The following is a 17020-nucleotide window of genomic DNA, read 5'->3' as shown; positions in this document are numbered from 1 at the left end:
GTCATCCGACCTGTCAATCATCTGGTCGGCGCCCTTTGATGTCGGGACTCCTCGCCTTGTCTTGGGCTCAAATGAGCTGTTTGCTGTTGTAGTGAAACATTAGTCCTCTACCAAGCAGCCCAGCCGGGGAACGCCACATCTCAACTTTTTTCTCTATGTGGTGGGGCTTTCTCTACTTTGGAGGCGCCCCAGACTGAGGAGATTCAAACCAGAAGTCACTTTATTATTTTCTTTATTTATACTTTTGTTATTGTTTCTATTTTTTTGTTTGTTTGCTTTCTTTTTAAAAACCAAAGTGTACAACAACGCAAGGGGGTGGAAGTAGACATGCCTCAGCTCAGCAGCGGCGGAGGGGACGACCTGGGAGCGAATGATGAGATGATATCGTTTAAAGACGAAGGAGAGCAGGAGGAGAAAATCCAAGAAAACGCGTTCACGGAGAGAGACCTGGCCGACCTCAAGTCCTCGCTGGTGAACGAGTCGGAAATTAATCAAAGCCCGACCTCGGCGGTAGGTGGCACGGAGTGTCTGAGTGTGTAAAGCAGGCGAAAAGGGAGCGTGTGAGTGTGTGGACGCTTGTTTTATTTTACGCGCAGCTGACAAGCCTTGAATGAAGCTTCCTTCGGGGATGCGGTAGCAAAAAAGAAAAAAAAATCCTCCGGGGATGCAGCTGCAGAAAAGCGCGAAAAAGAAAAAAAAGAGGCAGCATGTCCGCTGTCCTCTCTGTCTTTACTTTGTTTGGAGTGTCTCACCTGCTTTTCTCGTGTGTTGTCGGGTCCCTCCAGGCGGTCAGACGGGGACACCAGGGCGAGCAGAGGGGCTTCCCAGACAAACACCGAGAGCATCTCGACGGCGGTAAGAAGAAAAGTACAACTTAACACACTCGCTCTCATCCCACCTGAGCGGCCAGAGCTCCCACAGTGAACCATTAAACGCCATCCCACTATGTCAAAGTTCGTGTTATGGTCACAGGGACACGTGCTGCAGCCCTTAAAGCAACTTCAAAGACTTGTTAGGTGTACAGATGTACAAACATGTCACCAGTTTGATCTAGTTTTATGTCTCAGATGTGTCTGAAGGAGTTGCTCTGTTCCTGTTTTCAAATGACTTAAACAATTTAAGAGAGAAAAACTGTTCATAAAGTTTAGACAACTAAATCAGTATGCAGTGCAGTTCATCTCAACTTCATATGTGAGTTTATATACATTTTTAGCCACTTTTTTGGAGCCAGATGTGGGTTGTCTTGTCTTTACCACCCAAAAAGAACAGAGAACCTCCCTCCTTCTTTTCAATAATCTAAAGTTTACATGGCAGCTTTAATTATAGGCTGCAGTCAGTTGTGTGTCTTTGTGTTAGTCTTCATGAAAACAGAATAAAATGTCCTCATGCTGGGATTTTTTAAGTAAAAAAAAGGGGGAAAAGTCCTCATTAGTTGGAGAGTTTGTAAAAAAGTGTAGAAATAAGCATGTGTGTGTGTTGGTGATGGCGGAGCTGCAACACTTCATGTTCTGACTCCAGCCACGTTTTAAAGTTTCATGAGATTCAGGAAAGCGCAGCGATGACAACCGAGGGCGATGTTTGTGTTGCACTTTTATTCTTAGCAGGTATAACCCAGTTATAGCTGACCTACAGAGAGAGGCCTCTCGAGCTTGATATGGGTGGTGGTGAAAATAAACTTCACACACAGAGTTCACGCCTCTCAGGCTGGAACAGTTTTGTCTCGAGCATTATCTCAAGTCTGCTCTCGTGCGAGGATATATCATCATGTAACTGCTCATTAGTAGTTTACCTGCCTTTTGTATATTTTATATGCTTTTTTTTTACCCTTTAATTCACATATTAAACCTTTTAGCAGCGTTGCAGGAGTAAGTATCACATCTGATTTTATCCACATCCTCATATTTAAAGTTTTATTTGCAGATTTTTATCCCTAATGGATTAAAGTATTTAAAATTATTTCAAAGCGTTAGATAAAACTATTTTGACTTATTTTTTCTTTAACAGCTCATTGATTTTTTTTCTGTTTTTTTTTTTTTTTTTTTTTTTTTTTTTTGTTTTTGTTTTTTTTACATCCGCCTTCAGTGTCGAAGCAGCAAGATGGAGGCATGTACAAGTCGACGGCGTATCCAGGGTATCCGTTCCTGATGCTGCCAGACCCCTACCTCCCCAACAGCTCCGTTTCTCCATCTGTAAGTCCGCGTGTGTTTTGATTCTCCTGCTGGCTGATCTGATCTGATCACTTATGTGTTTTTTTTCCTCCTGATGCTCACTTACACATGTTGTGTCCTGCTATGGACTCAAAATGTGCACTTAGTTCCACATTATTTCCGTCAAGTCCAAAACTCTGAATATGAAGCGCTGTGCTGAACTTAGAACAGGATTTCATCTTTTTTATTTATTTTTTAATTTTTTTTTTTGTGAAAGTGTTTTTGGAATAGAAGAGGAAAGAAAAGTACCTTTCTAAGAGCGGAAACATTGTCTGCTAGTAGTTTTGCTTTAAAGAAAAACATATTTTTTATTGGAAGAGGTTGTCTTCATTCAGTATTAGCAAGCGCAGATGTGGAGGAGATTGTTCTTATCGTTTGTAATGCATTTAATGCATATTTTGTTTTTTTTTTTCCTCCTTGCAATGAGATAATTATGCTTTTGCTGCAGCTAAGATCTCTACAACATTTTTTTTATCATTAAAAAGTGTTTTAGATATTTTTCTGTATTATAAAATGGTTTGAAATCACGTTTTCCTGATTGCAGTATTAGCTACCATTGTGTGAGTTAGATCTGGTATACACGTCTAATGCGTGTCAGTTAACCCAAAGAAATGCCACGGCATCTTCAAGCTTTTCAATAGCAGAACAGAACCTGTTGGTTTCTTGTAGTTTTGTGCACCAATGTGTGATTTTTTTTCTCCTTCTAGTGAAGGCTGATCTCAGTTCAGAGGAGGCGAAGAAAAAAGCCGCTCTGTCACACTGAGGCGACTGTCGCCTCACTGCAAATCAATCCCAAACTTTCCATGTGTTCTGACTTGCGCTGTTCGCCCCCCAGCTGCCTCGCGCATTTAAAACGGAGCGAAATGAAAATCAAAGTGCCGCGACCTGCAAAGCGAAGAGGGGGGCTTGTTTTTGTTGATGCCTTTGCTGACGTTGGACTAAGCGTGGCGCCGTCACCTCGAACCACTTCGCGCCGCGTTTCGCCATCGAGCGGGAATAAGCAGAGCTTTGCTGAACAACAGAAAGATTTGTGGAAAGTTTGCATGTGCGCCGTGCTGCTCATCCGGTCGATGGCCTTCAAAAACAAGAAAAACTGAATCATAACATCCTTCAAGTCAGAAGAAGTGGCTATGCTGAGTAATTGCGCCAAAACATGAGTAGTTGTGCCTAATTCATCTTTCACGTGCTGTGTAATCCTGTTGCCTGAATTAACCCCCTGCTGGAGCCGCCGAGATGTTGCTGAACAGCGTGTTCGGAAGATCACACAGACCGTAGGCTGCTTTAATGTGAGGCAAAGCGAACCTGCTGACACTGCTGTGACGCTTAGGGGGGACATCGTGCCATCTCTGAGCGGTTGATCACGTGAAGCTCGTAAAAGCTGAACATTTTCACTAAATACTTTGCATTTCTGGACATATTTTCAATTTTACTTTTAAAATTGCAGTTTTTTTTCCAAATAGTTTAAAGATTTTGATCCGAAGCTGCTGGAGTTGCTTTAAAAAGATGTTCATGTTGGACTTTTGTTGGAGAGAAAAAAGCTGAAAATTTACACCTGATGGTGTTTGGGTTTTTTTTTGTTTTTTTTTTTTTACACAAGAGCGTGGATGTGCACCGACATGTCTGAGGAAATCCCGTTTTTTTCCCCCCCCTGAGTATGGCATTCACACACCGCTGCTGTGATTTACAGTTTAAGTGAATGAACACAGAGAGGAGCGTCGTCATGGCTTCCTTAAATATTTTTATACTCGTCGTTGCATTGACCTGCACATCCGGCAACAAACATGCTCTCCTCTCCTCTTTACTTCTCTTCTCTTCTCTCCTCTCCTCTCCTCTCCTCTCCTCTCCTCTTTACTTCTCTTCTCTCCTCTCCTCTCCTCTCCTCTCTCCTCTCCTCTCCTCTCCTCTCCTCTCCTCTCCTCTTTACTTCTCTTTTCTCCTCTCCTCTCCTCTCTCCTCTCCTCTCCTCTTCTCTTCTCTTCTCTTCTCTTCTCTTCTCTTCTCTTCTCTTCTCTTCTCTTCTCTTCTCTTCTCCTCTCCTCTCCTCTCTTCTCCTCTCCTCTCCTCTTCTCTTCTCCCCTTTCCTCTCCTCTTCTCTTCTCTCATCTTCTCTCCTTTCCTCTTCTCTTCTCTCCTCTTCTCTCCTTTCCTCTTCTCTTCTCTTCTCTTCTCTTCTCCTCTCCTCTTCTCTTCTCTCATCTTCTCTCCTTTCCTCTCCTCTCCTCTCCTCCTCTTCTCTTCTCTTCTCCTCTCCTCTTCTCTCATCTTCTCTCCTTTCCTCTTCTCTTCTCTTCTCTCCTCTTCTCTCCTTTCCTCTTCTCTTCTCTTCTCTCCTCTTCTCTTCTCTCGTCTTCTCTCCTTTCCTCTTCTCTTCTCTTCTCCTCTTCTCTTCTCTTCTCTTCTCTTCTCTCGTCTTCTCTCCTTTCCTCTTCTCTTCTCTTCTCCTCTCCTCTTCTCTTCTCTCCTTTCCTCTTCTCTTCTCTTCTCTCCTCTTCTCTTCTCTCGTCTTCTCTCCTTTCCTCTTCTCTTCTCTTCTCCTCTCCTCTTCTCTTCTCTTCTCTTCTCTTCTCTTCTCTTCTCCTCTCCTCTTCTCTCATCTTCTCTCCTTTCCTCTTCTCTTCTCTCCTCTTCTCTCCTTTCCTCTTCTCTTCTCTCGTCTTCTCTCCTTTCCTCTCCTCTCCTCTCCTCCTCTTCTCTTCTCTTCTCTTCTCCTCTCCTCTTCTCTCATCTTCTCTCCTTTCCTCTTCTCTTCTCTTCTCTCCTCTTCTCTCCTTTCCTCTTCTCTTCTCTTCTCTCCTCTTCTCTTCTCTCGTCTTCTCTCCTTTCCTCTTCTCTTCTCTTCTCTTCTCTTCTCCTCTTCTCTTCTCTTCTCTTCTCTTCTCTTCTCTTCTCTTCTCTTCTCTTCTCTCGTCTTCTCTCCTTTCCTCTTCTCTTCTCTTCTCCTCTCCTCTTCTCTTCTCTCCTTTCCTCTTCTCTTCTCTTCTCTCCTCTTCTCTTCTCTCGTCTTCTCTCCTTTCCTCTTCTCTTCTCTTCTCCTCTCCTCTTCTCTTCTCTTCTCTTCTCTTCTCTTCTCTTCTCTTCTCTTCTCCTCTCCTCTTCTCTCATCTTCTCTCCTTTCCTCTTCTCTTCTCTCCTCTTCTCTCCTTTCCTCTTCTCTTCTCTTCTCTTCTCTCCTCTTCTCTTCTCTCGTCTTCTCTCCTTTCCTCTCCTCTCCTCTTCTCTTCTCTTCTCTTCTCTTCTCTTCTCATTCAGGTGGAGGGTGGGATTTGTTAGGAGGGGGGCTCCTTTCTTTACTGGCGAAGATAAAGAGTACTTTCTTTCCTTGTGTGTCTTGGAGACTCCACACAATGCTCACTTGTTGCTGCTTCCCTTGTAATTAGCCCACTGGTTGTGAGGCGGTAGCTGCGTTTCGGACCCCCTCTACCTGCCACTTGAAAGAGCTGAGTATAGTGGTTTAGCGGGTGGGGTGGGGGGGGGGGGGGGGGGCATTGTGACAACTGTGGATGGACGGTCTGGGAGCCTGGCAGGGAAAAGAAGCGTTTTCCCAGCGTTGTGGTGACATGGGGCAAGGTGACACATGCTACGTGATGATGGCCACCTGGCGCTGCCTCCTCACACAGGAGAGGAAGCCCGTTTGATTGTGTTATGTAGACATTTTTGTCTCCCAAAGATAACGGCGACGGCAAATGCTTTTGTATCTGATGAGCAGCACAAACCACAAGCACGATCAGTGTTAACGACTATGTAAAAGGAGATGAAAGCAGGATTTTATCAGGACGGTGGATTCTCTGTCAGGAAACTGCTTCTTTTATTTGGCTTTTTGGGTCAACTTATCTGTGATGTATGGTAAAAACTGCACGCATATTTTTCACCTGTAAATCACCCTCAGTAAGGGCTGTAGACATGAAAGACATAAGAACAAAGTAGTGGTGTTTGTTTGTGACCGTTGCTCAGACATTTTGTCCGTAATCTTCACAAAACAATACTGGAAGTGTGTTTTCACATTAATGTCAGAAAAATAAATCGTCATAGAGTTGCTGGATGTGATTGAAGGCATCTGTGTGTGTGGAATCACACTTAGCAAGGTGAAAAACAGGCTAATTTCTACCTTGTTTTATTGCAATTTATTCAGGCATATTAACAGACACAAAAGCTTTGACAGTGGGAAAACATCCTCTGAGGTCCTTAGATTACTCCGGACACCAATAACCTGCACATGAATGCATAACTTCCCTCGATCCCCCCCATTATCCTAATGTATCTCTGTTCTTATCTGTTATAAGGCGGCGCCGGTAAAACAGGCTGCGGGGCCTAAGTTCAGCTTGGTTCTGTATTATTCTTTTGTCATTAATGTTACATGTCTGTATGTCAAATCTTGGACGAGCTGGCTTGAACTTTGAATTTCCCCTCAGGGATGAATAAAGTATCTTTGATTTGATTTGATAACCAACTGGGATACCCTCAATCTGACCAGTTTATCACTGATGCAGCTTCGGCTTGTTGGTTTTTCAGGTGACGGGCAAAATGATTAGTTGTTGAATCAGTAAATTACCTAAATGGATTAATTAAATCTGTATTCATTTAGAAAACATTGTGTTAATTTGCCATTTTGCCTGTTTTTATATCGATTCATTAGGATTATCTGTTTATCAGACAGCGTACGACGGTGGAATAATTTGAAGTTTTTGCCTCCGTTGGCTCTGCAGAAGTGCAGGGAAGAAATCTGACATTTAACCGAACGAAGGGGCGTCGAGTTATTTCATTAATCCTGAAAGGATCACTAAAATAAAATGCATTTCAGCCCCCCCACCGCTTTATTTGCAGCAGGAGACGGTGGTCTTCTGTTGTGTTTGCATCACTTCCTAGCAATGCCAAGCAAAGAAAAGCAACTTCTCAAAAGCTTTGTGTGTTCCTGTAAACTGCTTTAAGCTGCTGAAGTCATTGTGAGAGCATCAGCTGAATGACTGAAAATCAGACATTAGGTGTAATTTTTGTATGTGTGTGTCTTCCCCTCCCTTCCCCTGAGTAAAGCGTGTGGGTTTGTTTGTGTTATACATATCCACTGTCGTTATTCAACCTTTTTGACTGTATTTTGTTTACAGCTCAAGTTTACACAATGGAAAACTTTACAGTCCAGATTGTCACCTTGGGGGGGGGAGAGGTCACCTTGTTTTTACAGAACAAGATGGGGGTTAAAAGAAATTCCCAGAGCTGTTGTTGTTCTGAAAGATTAGCATAATGCTTATTTATGTATCACAGAAAAACAATGTGTGACATGGATGCGAGAAATCACATGTCCTCCTCAGATCTTCTGTAAAGAAGCTTCTAATCTCCGCTGATAAGTCCTTGTTTTACAAAGCCACAGCACACAGAAGAGTCGGATGCAAAGCGTATTCCCTTCTTATTCCCACTCAGCGATAATGCTCCTATTACAGCATGCCATGGGACATTTCCCCCCCATTGTCACATTAATGGAGATATCAGCTGTCCAGTCAGGGGGAAGTGGCCAAAGAAGGAGATTTGTGGGATTTGGAGATGCAACTGAACTCCCTCAGCTTTGTTGTCTTTGGATAAAGCTTTATCTGGAGTGTATAAGACACACAAGCATATTATGCTTGTGTGTGTTTGCATGGTGTCTGTTTAAGTTCATTACACTAAGTATGTGTTTAAGGGTTTTTTTTGTGCGTCTTCATCTGCATGTTTTCTCCTCGAGTTTGTTGCCTTAGGCCTGTATATGTATCCAGAGTTCATGGTGGGTTAAGTGTGTGTGTGTGTGTTTAGACTGTGTAGATGAAGAAGCAGCAAATGTGTGATCATTTTCTCGCTGTGGATTAAAGCAGTGTTTTTTAAGGGATCATGGGTCTTTGTCACCTGCAAAACAAACCGCTTCAGATAGAAGACTGTCAAGAGAAACTAGAACTGTTTTCTTGCTTTAGCATCCATCCATCCATCCATCCATCCATCCATCTGTCCTCTTCAGCCATCCGTTCTTCTCCTCTTGCTCTCTGAGAAAACTTTGTTAGACTTTTTAACTCACAGGAGAAGCAAAAAAAGCATTTAGAGTCACAAGTTTAAGAAAGTAGAAACGTCACAGTGAACTTGGAGGATCTGCTTGTCCGAACGTTTGCAGCCAGATCAGCAGTGCAGCTGAAATAATAGCGTGTCTTATGTCTATAGATGCTGGATTAGTTTGCTTTTGACTTGTAACATGAAATAAAATAAAATAAATTAAAAAAAAAAAATAACAAGAGAAAGATGCTGAAAGGTCAAATTTATCCATGTTGGTAGTGAAGTTCTGTTGCTGTTTAGTGTTTAAATTTAACTTTGTCACATTAAAAGAAATCATGTCAAAGCTGCACGACCAAACTTTGGCAGAACGTCTCAGTGAGGGGCTGAACGACGGCTAAACAGGCTTCCATCTGGATGAAACAGCCATAGTACATATACAAAAAAAGACCAGTGTGTTGATGTCCAGTTATTAATGTGGGAAATTGTTAGTGATGCAGCATCCCAGAAAAAAAAATTCAATTCAATTCAACTTTATTTATATAGCATCAAATCACGGCAATGCCATCTCAAGACGCTTTACAGACAGAAAAAAAAACATAATGAAACCCACTTCATAATAGCCTATATAAGGAAACCAACAGATTAAGTTGGAGGCTCCAACTCAATCTCCCATCCTAAGCAAGCACATTGGCGACAGTGGGAAGGAAAAAACTCCCTTTTAACACGAAGGAAACCTCCAGCAGACTCCCTTCATGTTTTAATGAAGCGTTTTCTCAGTCTCAGGAGGCTCCTGGTCAACAACAGCTCCAGGAATGTACATGATTAATGTGACCGCGCCATGAAAACAAATCACAAACACATATTTTTAAAGGTCAGAAGGCTGCATAGTGCTACTTTAAAAGGCAGTGTGGGTTATTCTTATTTACAAGCAAACTGGAACGTGCCCAACAATTACAGCAAACGCAGCTCCTGAAGGGATCGATGATGCTTTAATTTGGTGTAGCTGGTGGATAGTTGTGGCCATCCTTTAAGGGTTTTCACTGCTCACATTGTTTTTTGAGTGAATGGAGCAGATTTTGCATGTTGTGATGGAAGCAGACATTGAAGGTTTTTTCGTGCGATTCAGGGTGAAGAAGCTCGCAGTGGGCTGACAGATTGGTCATCTCAGCTTGTTTTGAGGTCCCGATCTGAACACTAATATCTGTACTTGACTGGGTGCAGTGTTGCTCACTGTCATACGCTGTGAAACTGATGTGGAGGCTGTGGTCACACAAAGACGTCACCAAGCAGTAACATACTGCACACTGCTCTGAGACACTTTCCCGCTCGGTGGAGCTGGACAGCGACTGGAAACGTGTCTGCATTAATGAGTTTCTCTGGGATAACAGTAAATGTTGGGTGAAATTGCTGGTTTTTACAGTATTTAGTCAGCTGGTGGAGTTTACGAGCTCGGTCTGCACTTGTTGTCTCGTTTGGGGGAATTTCCTGTTCTTATGACACTTCATTTCACACACCAAAAATTGAAAATTGACAGGAAGAAGTTAGTGAGAGGCCATCAACATGTTTGGGAAAAGGAAACGCCGTCATTTCTGAGATTCTTAAGGCTCGGCTGAGGCGTTTGTTTTGAAAATGTTTGGTATTTCAGCCCCCGAAATGCCCCTTTATGCCTTTCTCTTAACCAATTTAGAATTTCCAAAGCGAAGAACCGCCTTGACAGCGTGTTTGTGTTTTCCTGTCACAGTGTTTTTCTTTATGACTCTTAAACACATAAACTTTTTCTTCCTTCTTTTCCTTGTGTCCACTCATTAATCAGCTGCTTTCCCTGACAACCTCCCCTCCCATCCACTCCCCCCCTCTTTTCTTCCTCTTCCTTGTATCTCCCCAAATAATGCAACGCCGATCCTCCAAGATCAAGGGGATGGCATGTGTGTGTGCAAGTCTCAAGGCTCCTGCCACTTCCTTGTTTCCCATTGTACTGTCGTGTTGACAGGGGGGTTGTTCAGCCTTCTTCTAGTCCCTCAGTAAACAATGGCAGCAACACAGGCTGAGGCCTTCCTAATCCCCCCTCCCTTCCACACACACACACCTCCTCACCCAGACCCAGGGGCTGGGATGAGCAGCACTGGGGCCTCCGCTGCCTCTGACTGGCTACGATAAGGACCCCAAGCATTCGGATTTAAGGGGCCTTAAAGAAAAGCAGCTTTCACTAGAAGGCAGTGAAAGCTGAGGCCTGCTTGGAAAGCTTCCTTTTTTTCTATTAATATTAACATCTTCCTCGTCACATTCCTCTGATGCTGCCCATGTTAAAGTACACAAAGGAGATTGTAAAAGACGAGGGTAACGGATAATTGTAGGAAGATTTATAATGACGTGGCTGATGATGCAACAGCACATCTTTATTAATTATTATTACGGTAATTACTGTATAATCCTCACAGCAGGAAAACAGCAGGAGAACGTGTTCGTTTGCTGTTCCCCCCTTCCTGTATACTAAGAAAGATTATTTTTAACAAATGTTTGGGAGGACCATTGGAAATTTGGCGATAATCGTTAAATAATAAAAACTAGAAACTGTTACAAGATAACAAACTTTTAATTTCAATATAAAATATCCAAACCAAGTCATTCAGATGCACCAGGTAGTTTTTCTTTTGTAGTAAAATTCATCATTGTCAGTTAAACCAGGCTTTAGTGCAGACATTGAAAGTGAATGGTGTTTATTACAGTTGTGGTATTTTCAATAGCAACACAATAAGAAGACATAAATAATCTGCTTTTTAAAAAGTGTTTTAACATAATAATGACGCTAAAGAATTTTAAAGCATTGTCTATAACAGTATGAAATAGCATACATTTATATTTCTAAGAAGACAGACTTAGAGATGTCTGCAGGTTAAGAAACGTGAAGTATAGCTGTTTAAATCTGACATCAGTGTGTTTATAATATTTTTATTTGGTTCATTTTCATTAACAATTTCTCCGCTGAATAAAGTCTCAGATAAAAAAGATTAAAATCGCCCCCAAAAATTCCCAAAAAATAGATGTCAAAAACCCCCAATTTGCTATGTTCTCTATTCTAGAAAACAAACCCCCCCAAAAAAGAAAAAAAGTGAATATTTTTACATTTTAGACTAATTTCTGCTTGCTAGATCAAGCTTTTGATGTCAACCATTGCAAATGCAGCCAGTCCCAGGTAGACCGAAGCCCTCCCCGCCCCCCTGCTTTTATGAAGAGCAGAAAAATGAGCAAAAGATCAAAATAAATGCGGATGGAGACAGATAAATAGATTTTTAACGAGAAAGAGCCAGAGATTTAAAGAGAGCATTATAGAAGGAGGGAAAGAGGAGGGAGCAAGATTAAAATAGAAATGACCATAAGAGCCTCCTCATCGGCCTGCCGGCTTTGAAGTAGCGAACTGTGAAGGCACCTGAAGAGAAACTGTTCAGAAGACTCTTTCAAGAGGCGGAAATGTTTGAAAGAATATGAGGAAAAGAAGAAGAGGGGGGGAAAAGCCCCTTCGGAAGGCCCCGAGGTGTTTATACCTGTAATTATTCATCCACTTATTTCTTTCCGGTGCAGAGCGAAGGTGGAGTGGGGGGGGGGGCGGGTAGGCTGTAAAAGACAGGTGTTAGCAAAGGAAGTGCTGGTGTGTTTGATTCCTATTAACTCTGTTTTTCCCCCTTTTCTCCATATTGAGCCGTGTTGGTGCAGACAGAGCGGCGTGGATGTGCTCCGTCGTTGAACTCCAAGCACAATATCAGAATATTTAGGAGAAACAGACGAACACCATGGGGTGTGATGATTGGCTGTTTTAGCCTGTAAAACAAACCATTCAGCTCACTTCAGCAGCCATGCTGTAAAAAATCTGCCATGGATGTGCTGCAAAGCAGCGCAGATCCACAGCAATGCCACATGCGGGTCAGGTGAGCTTTAGACGAGGAGTTTGGAGTTTTACGCCATCAGGTACAACTGTTTCTCCTGCATCAGGCCAGATTATCGTCTCATCAAAGCAGCGTCCGTCCCTCAGACTTGTTTTAGGCTCCGTCTTCATACTGGAAGAAATTTGTGAAAGTCATTTTATGGGAAGGAACAGATACTGTGACATACTGACAGCTGAGTGACCTGAAAAGGTGAAATGGAGGGGGGGGGGAACGTGCCGTAATTAATCACTGTATTACTGAGACTTCCTGCTCAGCTCGAATAAAGACTTGCTGCTCACATTTCAGCAGGACAGAAACAGAGAGAGGCTGAAACAATGAAACTTTGACAAGTGGTCCGAAGCTTCAAACAGCAGCTCTTTGGATTGGCTCCACTGTTTGCCTCTTCATAAGATGTGTGTGTGTGTGTGTCTGTGTGTGTGTGTGTGTAGGATGTTGCACCCAGGTGAGTCATTGGCCCATGGAGTGAAATTCTGCTAAGTTTATTCTGCGCTGTTGTTTACAGAATGAGCAGTTCAGACCTCCCAGACGTGTGTTCTCAGCTTGGAGTTAATCAGTGACAGAACTGTCTCTGCCAGACATCAGTGGGGATGAAAATACTCTTCTTCATCAACTCATTCTTGATGAAATCCTAGTTTGTGGATCGTTGAAAGACATCAAAGTGCTGCTGTACTTATGCTGTATTGCTGCTGGTTCTACCCACTAGAATTGGTAGAATTTAAGGCACTTTTTTATGATTTCAATGGCAAAATTTAGACTTCTGTGCACACACACTGGCATCATAAAGTGTGTAGGTTAGTAGGGTAAACTTACAACCCGCTGAGGCTGAACACACTCCCCCACTCTCCTGTGTCCTCAATCATTGAGGGGTTTCAAAGTACACTGTCCAGTAAACTTTTCCCCCCTGAACTCGTGTACTGCAGCTATTTTCAGAGGTTTGTTTCCTCAATAAATGCAGGTTTGTTATTGAGACAACTGTTTGTTTTTTTAGCGTTTCCACATTTTTTAGGTTTGATTGAAACACTGACGTCGGTTTTACGTAATTGTTGTGGTAAATCAAGTGATGTTCAGGTGATCGTACGCTACACTTGGTTTACTGTGTGTGGCTGAGAGGTTGTTTTTTAACAATCACATGACTGTTGGGGGATAAAGTCTTGTTTCGTTTCCTCTTCATTACTGTCAATAATCAGGTGGTTTCACAGAATGGTCCCAACCTCTCAATACCTCTTTTATGTTTGTCTAGATAGTAGAGGTGGGAGATACCAAAACCTTTCCTGTCAACATGATACTATTAGTTTATACTAACTTTTTACTGATACTGATATCATTACTTTTAGCTCTTTAACATCACACGTGTGCGTTAATATTTTTTATTGCATGGGCAGTATGAAATATAAGTAAAAGTCATCAATACTTATAAGAAATGCTTTTAAAATAATAATAAATGATACTGATGAGTATATCAAACATAAATAAGATGAAATTAATTTTTTTTAAAAAGTAAAATAATGAAACTACAGATTACTATAAAAGCACTCACATTTATTAAAGGAAAAATAAAATGACATAATATCTAGCAATATAATGATTAAAAAAAAAAAGAATAATGAGAGAATGCACAATAACCTGCAATAAAGTAGTAAAATATCAAAACAAAAGCTTGTTATCACTAACAGTAGCCTCATCCTGATTCTGGCTGTCATGATCAAGAAAAACACTGTTTCTGGGCTTCATATGGAATTTTATTGCCCAAAACTCACAGAAGTTTACCTGTTTTGGATCAGCAGAGTGGGGTCTTAGGGGCTTCACGGTGGAATAGTGGTTAGCACTGGCCTCACGGCAAGAAGGCCGCTGGTTTGATCCTCGGCTGGGGGAGGCGTGGACAGTGGCCTTTCTGTGTGGAGTTTGTATGTTTTCCCCGTGTATGTGTGGGTTCTCTCTGGTTACTCCAACTACCTTCCAAAGACATGCATGTTAGGTTAATTGGTTAATTTAAATTCCCCCTAGGAGTGAGTGTCCCTGTGATGGACTGGCGAGCTGTCCAGGATGTATCCTGCCTTTCACCCAAAGCCTGCAGGGATAGGCTCCAGCTTCCCCGCGACCCTTCATTGGATTAAGCGGTTAGGATAATGAATGAATGACATTTAAAGAAGCATCGAAGCCAATATTTTGACTGACTGATATAAAAGTATTGACTCCAGGGTATCAAACGCTCACTGTTATTCTTTCTGTGAATCATAGAGTTACCTTTTCTATTGCAGAATCAAGAATAAAAATGAAATGGGGAGATTTTATTCACAGAATCATAAAACTTTTGTCCCCCTTTTTTAAATAGACTGTCTTGTCTGTAAAATGCATCTTTGCTGACATATCCAGCAGAGAAAATCTGACTTTCCTCATGTGCAACTGTTCAGGAAGCTTAGAAAACCTGCGAACACGACGTTGGATTTGTCTCAATCAAACAGCATGATCAAGAGTCAAGCTCAACATCCTGCGGATCTGTGTGGTGTTATAGCTTAAATATTCAGGGACGCAAAGATTGGACACACAAACAAACTGTGATCAAACTGGGTGAAGTAATAAATCAAAAAGAAAAGTAATAAAGAAGTTCTGCATCCGAAGCCACATGCGGGGTGTTTTGTCTCTGTTCTGCTGTTTGTAGACAGAGTCGGTGTGACAACCAAATGTGAACATACATGACGATTTTCCTCACGCTTCTCCCTCTTTCATCTCTCCCCTGTAGGGAAATTTACAGCTTGCTTCCACTCTCCCACTGGGGGATCAGAAAAGCATCATGTCTGGTTGTAATGTTGTATCTGCTGTTCAGTCAGGTTCCTCCTGCATCGGTGGTTATTTGTGATGCAGGTGTATCAGCATCGTCTCTTAGGGTGCATTTACATCAGGATAGTCCGCTAGACTCGGTCTGGTTGGAGACTTGGCTCAGTTGTAGGGGGGGGTGTATCCATGCAGACAGACATTGTTTTTACGATGCACTTTGGTCAAACAAGCCAAACCATTGGAACAATAAATCCCCATTCCCACCAAAGGTGGCGCTGCAGTAGAATTTAGCAAAGAAGACCGGTGTGAAGAAGAAAACGCTGCCTTTTCCACTTGCAAGCTAAATAAAACTATTGCTTTTTTTGTCTTATACTGCAGAAATACACTCCAATAATGGGCACAATATAAACAGACGAGGCAGAAGACTCTTAATGCCATTGCTATGTATTTACCCACAATGCAATGCTACGCCAAATGCAGGGAGAAACATTTTTTGTCGTCCGCGTCCACATTTTCCCAAACGAAGCAGACTTTCTGAGCAAACGGACGAGGATTGGAATAAAAACGGATGATGTGAATGTGTCCTATGAGCTTTTATTGCTGTTGCTTTGTTGCCCGTCATTGCTTCTAGGGATGAAATCGATTCTACGTTTGCACAACTTGCATCATGTCCGCCGTCTGGTCCAATCAATGTGCAGCCAAAGCCTCAGTACATTTTTAAGATTAATATCTGGATATTTGTTGAAGCTTAAAGTTGTGATCATATTTATTTATTTATTTATTTATTTTTACAGCTCAAAGCTAAACCATAAAAATCCAACCTTGATCGTTGTTCAGCTTGATCATGTAGTTTTTTTTTTAAATTTGTTGCTGCATGTTGCCGGGTCATTTCAAACTAATCAACCTGCTCAGTAATTAAAGGAGAGGTCAGCAGAACTGATCTGTGGCGGGGAAGCCTGTCTGACCCAACAGGCTTCCCTCTTTGTTAACAAACTAGTGATGTGATCAGTGACTCACAAACAGATTTGGCTGGTAAAATGTCATTACTGCGGGCTTTTAGCTGTGAATAAACACTCTTCAGTCATTGTGTTGATGTTGGCAGCTAATAACGTCCTGTAATGACTCTCCCTCCTCAGACCTCAGCCTCCTCAGCCTCTGCGGTTGACCTTTATCATCATTTTAATATGCACTTATTAAAATAGTCTTCTTAAAAATAGTCGACTGAAAGAAGCTCAAACCCATCCTCCTCCTCCTCCTCTTCCTCCACCCCATGCCCGTGGCTCTGCCCAGACCAGCTGGAGCCTCCACAGCCGCATGAAGCAGCCCAGCACACATGGCTGTGATCTGAAACACACACACTCACACACAGGAGAACACATCTAATCCTCCCTCATATGAAGATTAGATTTTATGGAAGGGAAGCAGCCAGCATCTTCATTTGCTATTCATGTATCTGTATACACAGATGACACACACATACTCAAATCCACTACAACACGAATACTTGAACCTAGTGAGCTAACACACACACACACACACACTCATGTACAGTAAACATCCCACATACAATTATAATAAAGACTAAACTGTGTGTCATCTACACTTTAATGAGACGGTGTTGAGACAAGAAAATGATTTAGTCGCTTCCACACTGAGATGGACCAGCAACCTGTCCAGGGTGTACCCAGCCTCTCGCCCAGTGATTACTGGGATGGATGGATGTTTCCTAGCAACACTAAGTCCTTAAACTTTAACTTCCTCCACTTGTGCACACTTTTCGGTGCTGCATGTTGACTTTTAAAGTTGCTGAGTTTCTTCTGATCTCAAAGCGTCCTGCAGTGCACTCATACAGAAGATCAACAGCACAGTACAGTTTTTTTTTCTAAAGTGCCACTTTAAGAGAGCACTCATAACCGCCACCATCATCCCAACGCCAAACGAGGAATTATTTTCGGAAGCGTGCTGTTTGTCGCTCCAGTCGAGTTCAAGCCTGTGGTGCAATAAAAACCAAAAGCTGCTAATAAAATAAACGTGCATGCTCATTGACTCATGGCAACGTACTTTCTTCTCAGCATAGATGCCTCCAAGTTG

The 17020-nt window shown here is 42.3% G+C and overlaps 1 protein-coding gene across 1 annotated transcript in view; it reads left to right on the top strand.

Moving 5' to 3' along the window:
• Positions 1–327: 327 nt before the first annotated feature.
• Positions 328–17020, top strand: part of tcf7 (transcription factor 7) — a gene marked incomplete at both ends in the record, with an annotated part of 76204 nt that continues 59511 nt past the window's right edge. Inside the window, 3 exons of the mRNA XM_079247983.1 lie at positions 328–510; positions 786–855; positions 2083–2189. Coding sequence (XP_079104109.1) covers positions 328–510; positions 786–855; positions 2083–2189 — 360 coding nt within the window. The remainder of the gene's footprint in view (positions 511–785; positions 856–2082; positions 2190–17020) is intronic.

Source organism: Telmatherina bonti (assembly GCF_933228915.1).
Source record: "Telmatherina bonti genome assembly, chromosome: 10".
NCBI classification, from domain to species: domain Eukaryota; kingdom Metazoa; phylum Chordata; class Actinopteri; order Atheriniformes; family Telmatherinidae; genus Telmatherina; species Telmatherina bonti.
Note: the sequence above shows the minus strand (reverse complement) of the source record. Positions and strands in the feature narration are given on the sequence as shown.